Source organism: Cygnus olor, chromosome 3 (assembly GCF_009769625.2).
Source record: "Cygnus olor isolate bCygOlo1 chromosome 3, bCygOlo1.pri.v2, whole genome shotgun sequence".
NCBI classification, from domain to species: domain Eukaryota; kingdom Metazoa; phylum Chordata; class Aves; order Anseriformes; family Anatidae; genus Cygnus; species Cygnus olor.
In genome coordinates, this window is record NC_049171.1 from 58,677,872 (window position 1) to 58,694,458 (window position 16,587).

Below are 16,587 nucleotides of genomic sequence, written 5' to 3' on the forward strand. Positions count from 1 at the left end.
TTGTTCTAGTATTACCTCATAGTTTTAACTTTCTTCTAAAAGGTGCTCCTTCATATTCCTTGAAATGTCTGAGAGATAAAATGAAAAAAGGCAAACTGGAATAAATGCATACAGACCCACATGCTTCTTTTATACATTTTAAATTAGATTGTGCTCCTAAAATGATTTTTTTTCAATAAGAAAATTCTTTATGAAAGAAAATGCATAACTTAACAAACAAACAAACAAACAAAAAAACCCCACCTAATTATTTCACCTATAGGCATAGCTAATGTAGGATCTTATCTGATTCCTGAATAGGAACGCTAATAATGTGAATGGACAAATGTGTAAAAATAATTATGTATATCTGACTAAATAGCCAATGTCTGCTTCCACTTGAAGTACTGATTTTCACTAGGAAATGGATTTACTCAAAGTTCTAAAATAGCTTAGAAACATATTTTGTCACTTTAATTATAAGACAATTACTACCTCACTCATTTGAGGCTAAAAACAACCAAAACACTATTGCTCTTTTTAGTATAAAAATGTAAGCAAACTGGAGAATGCAAGCAAATATAAGCAAAAGTAAAGCTAGGATATCCAGATTTATTTTTCTGTCTGGACATCCAATTTATTTCTTCTAGGAAGAAAACAATGTAAGAACTTTATTAGTCAATCCCCTTTTAAGCAGCCTTTCTTCAAGTCTTAGAATCATAGAGTCACTAAGGTTTGAAAAGACCTTCAAGATCTTCTGGTCCAACCACTACCCTACTACCAATATCACCCACTAAACTATGTCCCTAAGCATCAGGTCCAACCTTCCTTGAACACTTTCAGGGACAGTGATGCCACCACTTCCTTGGGTAACCCGTTCCAATGCCTGACTATCTTATAAAGCTTCTTCCCATTTTTGTTTCCCCAGACATTTTTTTTTAGCTCCTTCTTGCTTTTTGCTATAGTTCTGTGATGTATTTTGGAATAGGATGTATTGGGTTTATTTGGCAAGCTGCCCATGTAGATCAAAGCCAGCTCCAGCTGGCTCCAAAAGGGACCCGTAGCTGGCCAGAGCTGAGCCAGTGGGTGATGCTGGTTGGGCCTTTGAGAGAGCAGATTTAGAAAGGGGGAAAAACAAAAAAACAACAAACAAAAGCAAACAACAACAGCAAAAAAAACACTTGTTGTGCAACAGCAGCTGCGAGAGATGAGTGAGAACCAGCCCTGCAGACCCCAAGGTCAGTGCAGAAGAAGGTCAGGAGGTGCTCCAGGCACACAGCAGCAGTTCCCCTGGGGCCTGTGGAGAGGGCCCTAGTGGAGCAGGCTGTCCCCCTGCAGCCCATGGGTCCCACATGGAGCAGATCTCCATGCTGCAGCCCGTGGAGGAGCCCCCGGTGGAGCAGGTGGATGTGGCCTGGAAGAGGCTGCGGCCCATGGAGAGCCCCTGCAGGAGCAGGCCCCGGGCCGGAGCTGCAGCCCGTGGAGAGGAGCCCACGCAGGAGCAGGGGGTCTGGGGGGAGCTGCCACCCATGGGGGATCCGTGCTGGAGCAGTGTGCTCCTGGGGGATGGACCCTGTGGTAGGGAGCCGTGTGGGAGCAGTGCTTGAGAGCTGCTGCCTGTGGGCAGCCCCCGCAGGCTCAGTTCGGAAAGGACAGCATCCCGTGGGAGGGACCCCACGTGGAGCAGGGGCAGAGAGTGACCATGAACGGGCAGCGGGGACAAAGCATTAAGGACTGACCACAGCACCCATTCCCCCTTTCCCTTACGCCACTACAGGGGAGGAGGTAGAAGAAGGTGGATGGAGGGGGGGTAAGGTGTTTTTAGTTTCTCATTGTTCTAGTCCACTAGTTATAGGCAATAAATTATATTAATCTCCGTATGCTGAGTTTGTTTTGCCCATGACAATGGTTGCTGAGTGATCTCCCTGTCCTTATCTCAACCCCTGAGCCCTTTCAATTGTATTTTCTCCCCCTTTTCTTTGAGGAGGGGAAGTGAGAGAATGGTTGTGGTGGAGTTCAGCTGCCCAGCAGGGTAAAACCACCACACAGGACATGACATGTTTGTGCACAAGAAGTGAAAAATTCTATGCTTATGTGAAGAAGTAATCAATGCACACTTCTGAAAACAAGTTACTCTTCTCAAGTTATTGATAACTAAATGTGGCAAATATAGAGATTACAGTTGGCATTCCACAAACAAATGCATCCAGGATCAGAGCTCCTGTGTTTCTCTAGTCAATCACCAAGGACCTGGGCTAAGCTGATACAGCTACACAGAGCAGAACAGCTGGACATTCTGGACGTCACATGTGATGATGGTTCAGGCTGATAATGCACAAGACAGGTGTTTTGTGGCCATAAAGAGAACATGTGTGGTTCAACTATGAAGACTGAGAAGCTGTTCTAGACATAGAAGACCAGGTGCCAACCTCATGTCATGTGTTCTACATTGGTAAAATTTCTGAACTTCTGTAGACTCAACCTGATTTACTGCACCATATCAGTAGATGTAACTGAGGAAGGAACAAGTTTAAAAGAGTGCAACTGGGCCAGGCAAAAGCTTGTAGATCAAATCTAGGCCAAGTCATAAAGCAGTGTCTTGAAAGCAAAATATAGAACTCAGGTTGCTTCCTTCTCTCTTTGATGTGTGCTCTGTGCTTTTGTGAATGGCTAACGAGCTCTGTGCAATGCTGCTGGTATTAGATGTTGCTGATTTTGCACAGAATTATAATATCTGACCTACTGAAAAGATCAGCCTGGAGAAGAAATAATAGCAAAGAAGGCAAGCAGTTTGGGCATTCATTTTTGTGCAGTATTGCTACCTGTTTATCGTGCTTTTGACCTTGGCATACTAGGTGAAATAATTAGTGTATATGGCATATACTGTAAGTGGTGATGCATTCAAAAGCGATTTTTGTTTTGTGTAATTTACAGAACAAAGTCAGAGCATTCCCCAGATCTGGGTAACAGGCATTCTCACTTAGTTTATGATTATGTTTATCAATACTTCCGAGTTTGTAATTTTTAGTCCAAATTACACATTTAGCTATTGGTTGACAATTTCAAGTCAAGTTTAAAGCCAAATAAAATCCCAGGTGATTTCAAAAAAGGAATTTCACATCAATAGCATTTGAAAAGACATTCACAGACTGAAGCAAGTTCAGTGGGTCCACAGTTGGTCAGGGGCCGAAGCTCTTGCCCTGAGAACAGACTGAGGACAGGGCTGGTTCAGCCCTGGAGAAGAGATGACTTTGGGAGGACCTCACAGGAGCCCTTTAGTACCTACAGAGGGGTAAACAAGAAGAAAGAGCTAGGCTTTTCCACAGTGCTACATGGTGTTAGCACATGAGTCAGCAGATTTAAGTTGCATCGAGAGAAGTTCACATTGGATATAAGGAGAAAGGTTCTCCCCATGGTGACACAGGGGCAGTGGTGCAGGCTGCCCAGGGAGGCTGTGCTATCCCTGTGTTTGTGGATTTTCCACACCTGAGTAGACACAGATGTAAGCAACCAGATCTAACCATGCAGGTAGCCCTGCTGTGGGCAGGAGGTTGTATGAGAGACCTCCTGAGCTCACACAGACTGAATTGTCTGATCAATTTATGACACTATTGCCACATTGTGTATATGAACCATGGTTCTGACCTGCTGAGTCAGCTGTCTTGGGCAATTATGTTCCAAAATTTATTTTGAAAAACAAAAAAGCACTCTGCAAGCTCACTTCCATGTGATTTCTAAAGGAAGGAGAGACTTGCATTACTGTGCACACAAACCGAGTAGCTGTGAAAGTCTGGGTGTTGCTCATAGTTGTATCTGTGTAACCAAGTTCTATTCCTTGTCCTGTTGAGACATTCACTTAACAGTAACGAAGAGTAACTTTATAAGACTGGTTTCTTTTTTCTTTTTTCTTTTCTTTTCTTTTTCTTTCTTTTTCTTTTCTTTTCTTTTCTTTTCTTTCTTTTCTTTCTTTTCTTTCTTTTCTTTTCTTTGTCTTTTCTTTTCTTTTTTCTTTTCTTCTCTTCTCTTCCTCTTCTCTTCTTTCTCTTCTCTCTCTCTTCTCTTCTCTCTCTCTTCTCTTCTCTCTCTCTTCTCTTCTCTCTCTCTTCTCTTCTCTCTCTCTTCTCTTCTCTCTCTCTTCTCTTCTCTCTCTCTTCTCTTCTCTCTCTCTTCTCTTCTCTCTCTCTTCTCTTCTCTCTCTCTTCTCTACTCTCTCTCCTCTATCTCTTCTCTTCTCGCTCTCTTCTCTTCTCTTCTCTTCCTCTTCTCTTCTCTTCCCTTTCCCTTTCCCTTCCCTTCCCTTCCCTTCCCTTCCCCCCTTCCCTTCCCTTTCCCTTCCTTCCCTTCCCTTCCCTTCCCTTCCCTTCCCTTCCCTTCCCTTCCCCTTCCCTTCCCTTCCCTTCTCCTCTCTTCACTTCCCTTCCCTTCCCTTCTCTTCTCTTCTCTTCTCTTCCCTTCCCTTCCCTTCCCTTCCTTTCCCTTCCCTTCTCCTCTCTTCTCTTCTCTTCCCTTCCCTTCTCTTCTCTTCTCTTCTCTTCTCTTCTTTCTCTTCTCTTCTCTTCTCTTCTCTTCTCTTCTCTTCTCTTTATCTTCTATTCTCTTCTTTTTCTCTTCTCTTCTCCTTCTCCTCTCCTCTTCTCATCTCCTCTCCTCTCCTCTCCTCTCCTCTCCTCTCCTCTCCTCTCCTCTCCTTCCCTCTCCTCTCCTCTCCTCTCCTCTCCTCTCCTCTCCTCTCCTTTCCTTTCCTTTCCTTTCCTTTCTTTTTTTTCTTTTTTATTTTCTGTTTTGTCTTTTTCCTTATTTTTTCCCCAAATAACAGTAAAGGATTTTTTTTTTAATTATTATTATTTTTTATTGTAGTTTTGTGAATTGGGTAATTTTATAACCTCTCCACAGAATCATTTTGCAGACTGTTAGTAAGCGGGGCTACTCACAGCCATACTTGAACTTTCCCAGCTGTGAGAGTCCTGCTTTAACATAAGAACAGTCATAAAAGTCATGATAGAGAATAACATGGCTCAGGTCTGCTAATGAAATAGGGCAAATGTGAGTCTAAATGAAGATATGATATATTATTCAATGTGAATATGAGACAAACATACTGGAAAGAATCCAATGTAGGGCCACAAAGATGATGAAGGGCTTGGAGCATCTCTCCTATGAGGAGGGCTGAGAGAGCTGGGACTGTTCAACCTGGAGAAGAGGAGGCTCAGGGGTATCTTATCAATGTGTATAAGTACCTGAAGGGAGGTGCATGGAAGACAGAGTCAGGATCTTTTCAGTGGTGCCCAGTGGCAGGACAAGAGGCCATGGTCACAAACTGGAACACAGGAGGCTCAGTCTGAGCACCAGGAAGCACTTTACTGTGCGGGTAACAGAGCACTAGCGCAGGTTGCCCAGAGAGGCTATGGAGTCTCCTCCTTGGAGATCTTCAAAAGCTGCGTGGACATGGTCCTGGGTACCCTGTGCTGGGTGTCACTTATTGAGCATGGATTAGGACTGGATGACCTCCAGAGGTCTCCAACCTCAGCTACTCTGTGATTCTCTGTGATTCGGCGACATGGCAAATATATGCAAATAAACACATGATACTGATTTTGCCATATAGGTTTCTCTACTGATAGTAAAAGAAGGGAGCTTCAACAGCTACTTGCCACTTCTGAAAACTGCATCAAAATAATTTCAAAAAAAAGGGAACTGTGGCCTTTTATACAATGTTAAGATATTTCTTTGCATGGGCTCCAAAGCAGTGTGACAGAGAATAGTTATGGAAATATATATCTAAAATGAGATCTGTTGACTTACATAACTCTCCTAAGAGCTTGGGTTTGTTTTTAAAAAAATATTTTCCCCTTCTTAGCTTATGTTTCAGTATCCAACTTTTAATAGTAGAACAATGACCTCCTTCTCTTCCCAAAGTGTCCATGCTCTAGATCCACATCAGTGGATCTAGATCACCACATCTAAATCAGTGGTTTTCTGTCCTTAACAATTTGTGAACCCCCTGGATTCCTTCCTTAAAGCAGTAAAAATTACAGTTTCATAAAGAAATGTGCATTAATAATGTTCAGATTTGCCATTCCTACCTGTCTTTCATAGATTCGTTAGAGGTAACTGATGGAGACCTTTGGCCTTGCTTGGGTTAGTACAACGTAGATTTGAAAAATGCTGCCAGATCTAGATATTTTAAATGAATGGAACACAGTCAGACCTTGAATTTCCCCACAGATTTTGATGTATCCTTAATACCAAGCTTTTGTTTTCCACTTACAAGTGCAAAGATTTTACTGTTTGAAATAGTACTATTGTAAACCAAATACAGACCATTTGATATAGGTCTACCAATGTCCAGGAAGCCTGAGCTTTTAATCTCTGCTTTGGACCTTCTCTCTACTGCTGTGTCGTAGGCAGCCTGGAGTTCTTGCGTTGCCTGACCCACACGCAGCCTGCCTTTTCCTTTTTATGCTGTGAAACTGCTTGCATGATTTGGCCTGTTTCCATAATCTGACTGGCAAACAGGAGGTTAAAAGGACATGATTAGTCCCTAATCTTATCCGTTTACAGACTAAAAGAGGCAACATTAAAGGGAATTTGAACCCAAAGGGTTTGTTTCAGCTGGAAATTTCAAAGCTTTAATGTTTTAAATAGGCATGCAATTTTCTATCCTTGGCTTTTGCTTGCATGACTTTAAAATCCCAGCTGAGGTTATGAAGATTTTTAATACCACATTTCACATGCTTTCATCTCACCTATTGTCAGTTAAAGTACATTTAAAATACCCCAAAATCATGAATACAAAAGATGCCTTTTGCTTGCTTGCTTTTCTTTTAAAATAATTTTTAAGGACTGGATATTAGGAGAGAGATGCATCATAGGGTAGTCCCACTGGTGTGTTATGCAGTTGGAGGGGATTGCTTGTTAAGCTACGAAATAAAAATGTAATTTTGGATGATTTTTCTGTTTCTTGTGGAACTACCCTTTCTTTGGCCATTGCTGTATTATCTCTACCAGAAATATTAACCCTTTTGGCCTATAAAATTGCTTTAACGGAACATATTATTTTTACCTTTGGAATAGAACTGATTGTATCAATTGACAACCTCTATGCACAGATAACACATTGATATACATCAGGAACAAAGTTTAGATGTATTCTGTTAATTACAGCTTAATAGTGGTTTGTTTACTTAGCTGTGTTATCAGTTCTCTTATTACTTTATCATTTGCATTCTTGATTATGAGAATTTCTGGGTAAACAGCCTCTCATATACCTCTTTCATTGCTAGGACTTCAGGTTTATCAAAGGTAAAGGAAAGTTTCCTTGCTGTTAAATTTTGTTCTCTTGTTAAAATTTGAGATTGAGTCACTTAAGTGGTAATAAATCAAGTACTAACATGAAGTAAATTTCCTAATCAGCTGAAATAGCAAGTTAGGAAATGCCGTGGTAATTGAAGCCATGTTTTGTCACACTTCTCACTGTGATGAAGTTTAATTCTGTGCTGAAATACAATAGCTGATCGTTTCAGAAAGTTTTACATAAACCTAAACTACAGGGAAATAGCATGTACAGTTCTGATAATTTCAAATAATTAAGTTTCAATAATCTTTTAAACAGTAAATGTTCCAGTTTTATAATAAAAAAAAAAATTGTGCAAACTACAAAGGTCATAAATACTAAGGGACACCGAAATATATCTGGAATAAAACAAATAACTTGAAAGAAATATAATCCTAATATCCTTTAGTGCACTTTCTATCTTTGGTGCTGGTAACCTCTCAAATTAAATGTAAGATCTCAGCATAATTTAAATGACTATATTTATTCAAAAGACTCATGTTGTAGGTAGAATTAGTGACTTTTATTGTATCAAAATAGTTGAAAAAATAGATAAGCCTTGAGGCACCTGAAATAGAAATACCAAGCTCCAAAGCTAAGTACAGGTTGAGAGTTAATATAGTTGCTGAGAGATTAACTACATGTTTAATAGTTTGACCATCTCTGAAAAACATAGTTGATGCCAGTAACAGTAATGGTGATGCTAGTTATCAGAGAGGAAAGAAGGGTATTAAGGTGGTGACCTCGTAGGCTAAAGAGAAAATTAAGGAGTTTGTGGTTTGTGGAACCAGAAGTTAGTTGGAGCCACTAGCACGTGCAATAAAGTCAGTTCCTTCCATTGAATTTTTGCTCTTCCACACATACCTTTCAGGTTTTTCTAGACTGCCTAGTATCAGAGCCATTGTGTAAATAGCTAATATTGCCTCAGTTGCAATTATAACAGAAATGTACAGTCTATAATACATTCTTGCAGTTGACATGTCTTATATCTGGAATAATCAGTCAGTGAGTCAACTGGGCTCAAATCCCACCAAATCCTATCCCACCAATTTTGTCATTTGCTTGGCTTCCAAAGGATAACCGAGTGTTACTTTTGGAGGCTGTTCCTAGCTTCAAAAGGACTCAGAGTGACCCCTTCTTATCTGTCATACCTCCCTGTGGACATGTCTAAGTTGTTCAAGTTTCTCTGTGCTCTGCAGTTGTCTGGAGATGCCAGCTACTCTAATGAGTCCCCAGGTCACCTGCCTCTGGCCTCCCTTCCCTTCTCCAGGCTGGCAAATTCATATATGGGTAATGCTAGCAGCATAAATACACCATTTTTCTGTCTGATCATCAGTGAAATCCTGATGTACTGGTGCAAATCAGAACAGAAAAGAGGGACGCTTTTCCACCTGTACGACAGTTTCTCCATGATAATTTATCCTTGCCTAACCTTTGTATCACCGAGTGAATCTATTGCCTCCATTTCTTTGTTGATTTGAGTTTTTTGGCCTCCTGACTTGGTTAGGGGAATACTTCAATCTTTGCTCAGCAGATGCAAGTCTAGTGGTTACCTACAACTATTCTGGGAAAGCTGGTTTTACCTCTTTCATAATTTTCTTTATGACAGCCTTTCCTTGAGCATCTGAAAAACCTTTCCCCATATGGAAAGGTGATAAAGGAGATTCCATTTCAGCCTTTCTAGGAGCCTTGATCTGGGCAGCAAGTGTAATAATGTAAGTAAGAAGCAGGCATCCTCCACATCTCAGACTGACGCTTCACATTTCATTACCCAACTTGTTTCACGTTTGCAAACCTTAGGAGGAGCTACTTTACAGGATCTATACCAAGACAGGCTTGGGTGATCTTGGAGTGGCTGACAGGGTTGGTGCGAGGACCTCTTAGTAACAACAGCACAGTACAAAGATATGCTAGCTGTAAGGGTAAATCTGGGCCACTGTTCCTTTCAAGACTAAAATTGTAAACTATCTAGGCCTTTGGTACTGAAGTTCCTGCTGAAAATGAAACAAACAGAGCAGCTACAAGGTTAGGAAGGCAGACGCTTAAAAAAACACTCAACGTTTGTTCTTCAAAAGCAGCTTGATAGCTGTGGTGCTTTTTTAACAGCAAGAGGGTTGTGTTTATGAAATGGTTTACAGGCCTATCCCTTTATTTTTTTTCTCTGTACTCTACATCCATTTTACCATTATTTGATCCATTTTAAAGTAAGCCTGTGTCATTCACAGTGCCACTAGAAAAATTCTGTCAAAACTTCTAACATAACCTTTCTTTACTTCTGAGTCAAAATCTTGTAAAGTTTGCTCATTCAGAAGTTTGAATTCAGGCTTTTGAGTAAAACTAAGTGTAATCATTGTACTAAGCTAAGAGAATTAACATTTGACATTGGAACTCATTGTCGCTGTTCTGTAATGAAAGTAAACAGGTTTGAAAAATAATTCATTGTATCTACAATATCACTTTATTCTAAATACAATATTTTTTTTAAAAAAAAAGGTTTCCCATCTTAAAATACACTTCACTGTAATAGGCTTTTGAAAAATTTTCTGTATGAAATGAAATCATCTCATACCAATGGTCTGCTAATACCAATTCTTTTATTAGATGAAGAAGAGATCAAAATTCAGGTCTTAAAATTAAGTAGTATATAAGCCTTACCAACACCATGGCTTATTACAAATTATATTTATGAAGCTGGTCGTGATTTTATTCCATTAAATAAAGATTTAATAATATCCGTGTGAACTCACAAATAGGAAAGAGACTTCTATATATAAATTGCTTTTTCATCTTGTTGCAGCCAGACTTTCTCTCTCTTATGTCCAAGTTCTAATGCAGGTAAAGTGAACAGAGGAACAAAATGTTCCCCTGAAATACTGGGAGGAAGCCAGCCAAGTGGCTTAGGAGATCTCTTTCTCCCTTTTACTATAGAAGATCTCAGTTTTTCTCTGTTCTTCAGGTTACTGTAGACCAATTAATAATGAAATTGTGGTGTGGTTTTCCTGCAGTATATGTAAAACTTGCAAATGAGAATTTTCGAAAGATACCTCAGGATGTAATATATATATATTTTGATCTGCTTTTCAGAGTTAGAGAGGAACTCTTGCTAGAGGTGTGCTTAAAATATTTACCAACCAGATCTGAGCTTACTGGGTTCACCCTTTGGTGAAATCCAGGTAGCTGTGATAAGCACAGTACAGAACACAAAATATCAAATCCAGCCAACATGTAGAGCTCGGATTTAGCACTACCCTGTGCATTTCCTTGGCAGCCATGATAATGGATGAGAGTGTGTTTATGTGTGCTGCAAAATGCCACATAAATATGGAAACTCCTTATCCCTGCAAAGATCTAGGATGTGGAAAAGAATAAGGGAGCAAAATAGATAATAGCTAAATGATCTATTAATTTCAGTAAAGATATGCCATAATTCTCTTAATTTATTTCTGCCTAGAGAGTCTAAATGTTTTAGAGAATGATCTTTTGCTTTTGGCAGAAACCCTTAAATATAGGCATATGAGACACTGTTTTCTTTTCTTTTTTTTTTTTTTTTTATATATACTATCAACCTCAAATAACTTTCTTGGGAGGAGGGGGAGCATAGTGTTAAAACTGCTACATTAAAAAAAAAAATTTGGCTCTTCATGAAACATTCAAGAAATTAGTTGTCCTGGAACTACTGAAATTGCCCAGACAGCATAAAAATGAAAGTGAATTGCAAAGGGTGAGAATTTCCAGAGCATTGAGGAACATGAAACCTGTCACTAGAAATGAACTTTCTGAGTTGTGTTTTTTTTTTTTTTTTAAACAATTCTATCAAATTTGTTTTCAGAAATTAAGAAAATGCTGCATCTTAGGCCTTGTTTTTTCAGGTCTTCCCTTCACAAAGAAAAGGTTTCTCGCAGAAGGAGAGAAAGCACTCTCTCCATTAATAATGGTGCAGGGAAGGAAATCAGCTTGCTGTTCTTTCTGTCTGTCACCTGAATTAATGCTGAACAGATAATAATGAACACTGGTACATTTTTTTTCTGGATTAGTGCTTCCAGTTGGCCACCTGTCTCAAACTCCCTATTAATTTCATAATCATGAATAATGGTGGATTGGAGCAATTTCTGCTTGGAAATGAGCTTACTTGACACCTGCTTGCATTGCTGGAAATTCATGATAGTGCCCCTATGGTCATTCTCATACTACAAGAGCTCTCATCTTTTTGCATGGGTGTCACTGTTGGGATTTTTAAAAAACAAATATTTAAAGATATCTGATGAAAGTTATTGCCTGTAAATTGAAAGCAATCACTGTTTTGCTTTGCCTCTGCTTCTCTGCCTCTCTATACACACAGTCCAACTTTTGCTTTGTCTGCTTGTTAAACCATCCCTAGCATTGACACGGTGCTTTTCTCTCTGCAACAGACTGTCAGCCTTTCTGTATCTTTGAATTTAGCAAGGCCATCAAAAAGAACATATATGTTTTTTCATACCTGGCTTTACAGTATCTTAATTGTATACTATAATACTTTCTAGTATTCATTCAAATATCCATTAGTTAAGCTGAGAAACTATTTTTGAGTCTGGTTATAAGATGCCTTATAAAATAATATTTAATAATCCTGAACTGTGTTGTTTCATTTGCTACTTTTACTCAAAAAAAGCCCTACCAAACATGAGTTTCTCTTTTTAAACTCATGCTGGTTCATGTTTCCCATGTAGTAGACACCCAGGTGTGAAAAGTCTAACAGGAAAAAAAAAAAAAAGCTCATAAAACGATGAAGCTTTGAATTCATGAGCTTGACATTCATGAAAATTGGTTATCTGGTAAACTAAACTGAGCTACTACTTTGTAGTCAGTGAAGAACCAAAATGGGGAGAAAAAGGATATAGATATGCATAGCAAAGGATCAGCTTTATTAGGAAAGGCAAAACGATTCTGTAGTTGAGACTCAGGTGGTCTCAATGGGCTTAATAAAAGCCTCTTTAAATGATAGAATAAGTATATATTAATATATGCTGAAACCTAAAAGGCAAAATGTTTTAAAGAGGGTATGTAGAATGATCTGTACTCATATTAATTGTATGTCACAGAAGTTTTTAAAAGAGCTAGCTATAGTGGTAAAATGATCAAGAACACATACAAGGTTCTTAACTTGTAACTTGTTACTGACTGTCCTGACATAAACCATTTATAAACACTTCTCAGTATTCTCATGTTTAATCCTGATATGTCACCACAGAGCACTAGTTTTCTAGTCTGTTACATTGCTGAAAGATATATTACCTATATTTACAGTGATAAAAGTCTTTTGAAAATGCTTTTTAAATGCCATTTGAGTCTTAAAACCTTTATTATGCCCTAACTGGATTAAATATACTAGCTTTTTTTAAAGTGATGAATATTTTAATTATCAAGAAATATATACATATTAACAAAGCACTATTTATATTTGCACACACAAACTTTGCTTACATCAATATTTCTGCTTTTTTTCCCCTGCAGGACACAATATAGAACTATGATAGCAACCGGCGGAGTCATAACAGGACTGGCTGCCTTGAAAAGGCAAGACTCTGCCAGATCTCAGCAACATATAAATCTTGCCACAGCACCAGCTTCTGAGGAGAAGAAACCAGTTAGACGCCGGCCCAGGGCAGATGTAGTCATTGTCAGGGGCAAAATCCGACTCTATTCTCCATCGGGGTTCTTCCTTGTTTTGGGAGTGCTTATCGCATTCTTGGGAATTGCAATGGCCATTCTTGGATACTGGCCCCAGAAGGAACAGCTTTTAGGATCTGAAGATAAACTATCAGTAAATGAAACTGAGGTCCTAAGAAACCAAGGAAGCATTTTACTTCGTTTCTTTGAACAGCATGTGCACTCAGATAAGATGAAAATGTTGGGCCCTTTTACTATGGGCATTGGAATCTTCATTTTTATCTGCGCAAATGCCATTCTACACGAAAACCGTGACAAAGAAACAAAAATCATACACATGAGAGACATATACTCCACTGTAATAGACATCCACACCCTGAGGATCAAGGAACAAAAGCAGCTGAGTGGTGCCTTTGCTGGCTTGTTGGGGGAAGGAGAACTTGGGCATAGTGGGAGTTCATGTGCATCACGGCTGGCTGCAAACACGATTGCACCTTTCTCTGGCTTCAAGAGTAATTTTAGAATGGATAGTTCTGCTGAAGAAGAGGAGATCCCCCTAAATGAAGATAGGACCACTGCTAGCCTCCTACCACCTCTGCTGACTGACCAATCTGGTTCAGTCTTTGGACTTTACCCTCATTCCAGTAAGGCTTCAGATGACAAAAACACTAGTTCTATAAAGTGTGAAACAAAGTCCATTGTATCATCTTCTATTAGTGCTTTCACACTGCCAGTAATTAAACTAAATAACTGTGTTATTGATGAGCCCAGTATAGACAACATAACCGAGGACTCAGAGGTCACAAAGAGTTGGTCCAGAAATCTGTCGATGGACTCTCTGGCCATTCCATTAACTGACACCAAGGAATCCTGCAAACCAGCTGCGGCCATGCTATCACGGCATAATTCATTTGTGGACACTCCACATGATCAGTTCAAATCTTCTATGACCATCGGACCAAGTACAGGAAAGCTTTTATCCCCTGGTGCTGCCAGGAAACAGTTTGGGTCCAACACATCTTTGCATCTTCTGTCTTCACATTCAAAGTCCCTGGATTTGGACAGGGGTCCATCTACACTCACTGTCCAAGCTGAACAAAGGAAACATCCCAGCTGGCCCAGACTGGATCGGAGCAACAGTAAAGGATATATGAAACTAGAAAACAAAGAGGACCCGATGGACAGGTTACTTGTGCCACAAGCAGTGGTCAAAAAAGACTTTACCAATAAAGAAAAGCTTCTTATGATATCGAGATCTCATAATAATTTGAGTTTTGAACATGATGAGTTTTTGAGTAACAACCTAAAGCGGGGAACTTCAGAAACAAGGTTTTAATATTTAAATTGCAATTTACAATATATTCAACAGTATTTTTTAAAAAACCATTTTGACAAATGTTTCCTTCTCAGCGAAACTAGAACAAGCCTGTTTTTATCTAGATGATTAATAGCATATTAATATTGGCTTGTGTAAACAGAGATCTTTGTCTTTGTAAGTCCAAGAGTTTTTTGTCACAGTAACATACAGCTGCAATACAGTACATTATCATTTCTCAGAGAGTTTTGGTATGACTTATTACATTTTTTTCCAAGTCATTATTCCTTCTGTTCTATACAAGCATGTTACTTTCTATCAATTTGACTCCAAAAACCTGCATTAGAATTAAAAGTTCCATTTACCTGTAGGTTCTACTTATTTAATGACTGCAAGAGTCTAAAAATTGTGTTTGCAGTCCAGAATGGGAAGTGAGGAGAAATACATACTGGAATTGTCAAATTCAGGCCTTTATCTTTATCCTTGGTGTTGTCTTTCACATATAATACACCTCAGTAACAACAATCTTGCCATTACCATTGTGAGAATCTTGTTTACGTATGGGGGTGGGTGGATAGAAAAGAGTGGGTATCAAAACATTTTTGTGAATTCATTGTAGTTGGTCAAGTTGAATACCGGTGTTGTGAATTATTAACTATGCTTTGTACTATAATATTTCTACATCCATTATGATTTAATCCTAAAATTCCAGGAAAGCATACATAAAGTAAGAAATCTGAAAATTCTTCTGGGGTTAGTTCTCTAAAGCATTTTGATTGGCAGCAGTTTTAAAATCAAAGTATACTGATTAAAATCATAGGGACGTAATGAATGCTAACAGGGTTTTAGAAACATAGTATATAGTAAAATGATATCATGACATGAATCTGAAGAGAATAATGGAAAATGAATATATTGCCTCTCATTACAATAGCAAGATGCTAAATAACTAGGTCTCTGTGGTCAAGATACTGATACAAAGCATATAATTCAATATGTATACTAAGTATTACAAAAGCCCCTTGCCTAAATTTTGATGTATATATTTCACATAATTATTGGGATGGTGGTTCATTGGAGGCTTAGCTGGGGTAATTTGCATTAGAAGATTTTGCAAAAGGAAGTGACATTTAAAACAATATTTTTCTCAGCAGAGTAAGTTCCTCAGTTGACAATTGTAGGCTATTGTTAAAGAAAATGAGAATTTGAATGTGCATACCAGAAAGTTTTTGTGTATTTCATTAAGGTATTTAGGCCGTGATCCTGCCATGACAGCCATGCTAGAGAATGTCACTTCTAGTTGCAAGGCTCACTTAACAGGAAGTTGGTTGTATGTGGTCATTTTGGATATATTCACTTAAATACTCAGGAATTGTTTTTAACGGCTTCTCCCAAAAAGAATCAAGCCTGTTAAACTGTAGTTGTACTTCAGTTGGTTATGAAAGATCAAAGATAAAATACATACTCTCTCTCTCCTTTTTTATTTTTAAATATTCAGCTCCAGATTTCAACTGCGCAATGTTTATGTATCAAGAGCATTACTTGCTCAGTGAATTGAGGCATAGTGTTAACTGTTAGAACCTCAAGCCTATATATTGTAACAGAGTTGGCTAAATATTTTGCTATGAAGCTTTTAATAACTTTCCGGTTTGTGTTCTTAAGACATTTGCTATTTTTTGAAACGAAAATAAAATGTATCTCTACATATATCTGCTGTTAAGACATGTTTTTCCTCTATAATCTCAAATCCTCCATATCAGAATATAATTATCATAATATTGTACATAACATTATGCTTAATATATTAGCCTTCCACTAGATATTTGGCTATGACTAATTAATTTCAATGACATCCCTCCACATGTAAAGGTTGAATTTACTGTGTTTCTAATATTTTTTTAATGTAATGTGAATTGTATTCAAAATGCTTTTGATATAAGGAAATTTTGTATAAAAAGAACACCTTGTTCTTTTTAGTTTGGCAGTACGTTTTGAAAAATGGAAACTATTATTGAAAAGACGTGAATGATGTAAGCTTTTATTTCCTGAATAACTAAATTAAATCTTAGCTTAAAAGACTGTTTTTTTTTGTTTACCATCATATGTGGGAATAGTGGTCCTTTTATAAGTATAGCAAGGCATGAGCTTTTAATTTTTAACATAGATACCTGGTACTGAAAAATGTACTGATTTCAGAAAAATCTACCTGGTTGAGAGACCAAAGTAAAGTTACTGACTTAAATTTGCAAGAAATCAAAATAGCACCATACAAAGAAATTATGTGATTGACAGATTGACTACAAAAATATTCCCA

At 38.3% G+C, this 16,587-nt stretch overlaps 1 protein-coding gene across 1 annotated transcript in view; it reads left to right on the forward strand.

Annotated features, from left to right (window-relative positions):
• The window catches only part of TMEM200A (transmembrane protein 200A), a 60,936-nt gene extending 44,584 nt beyond the window's left edge, over window positions 1-16,352 (forward strand). The window contains exon 2 of the mRNA XM_040553697.1: window positions 12,803-16,352. Within this exon, the coding sequence (XP_040409631.1) occupies window positions 12,819-14,294 (1,476 nt within the window). The 5' untranslated portion in view covers window positions 12,803-12,818 and the 3' untranslated portion in view covers window positions 14,295-16,352. The remainder of the gene's footprint in view (window positions 1-12,802) is intronic.
• Window positions 16,353-16,587: the final 235 nt, after the last annotated feature.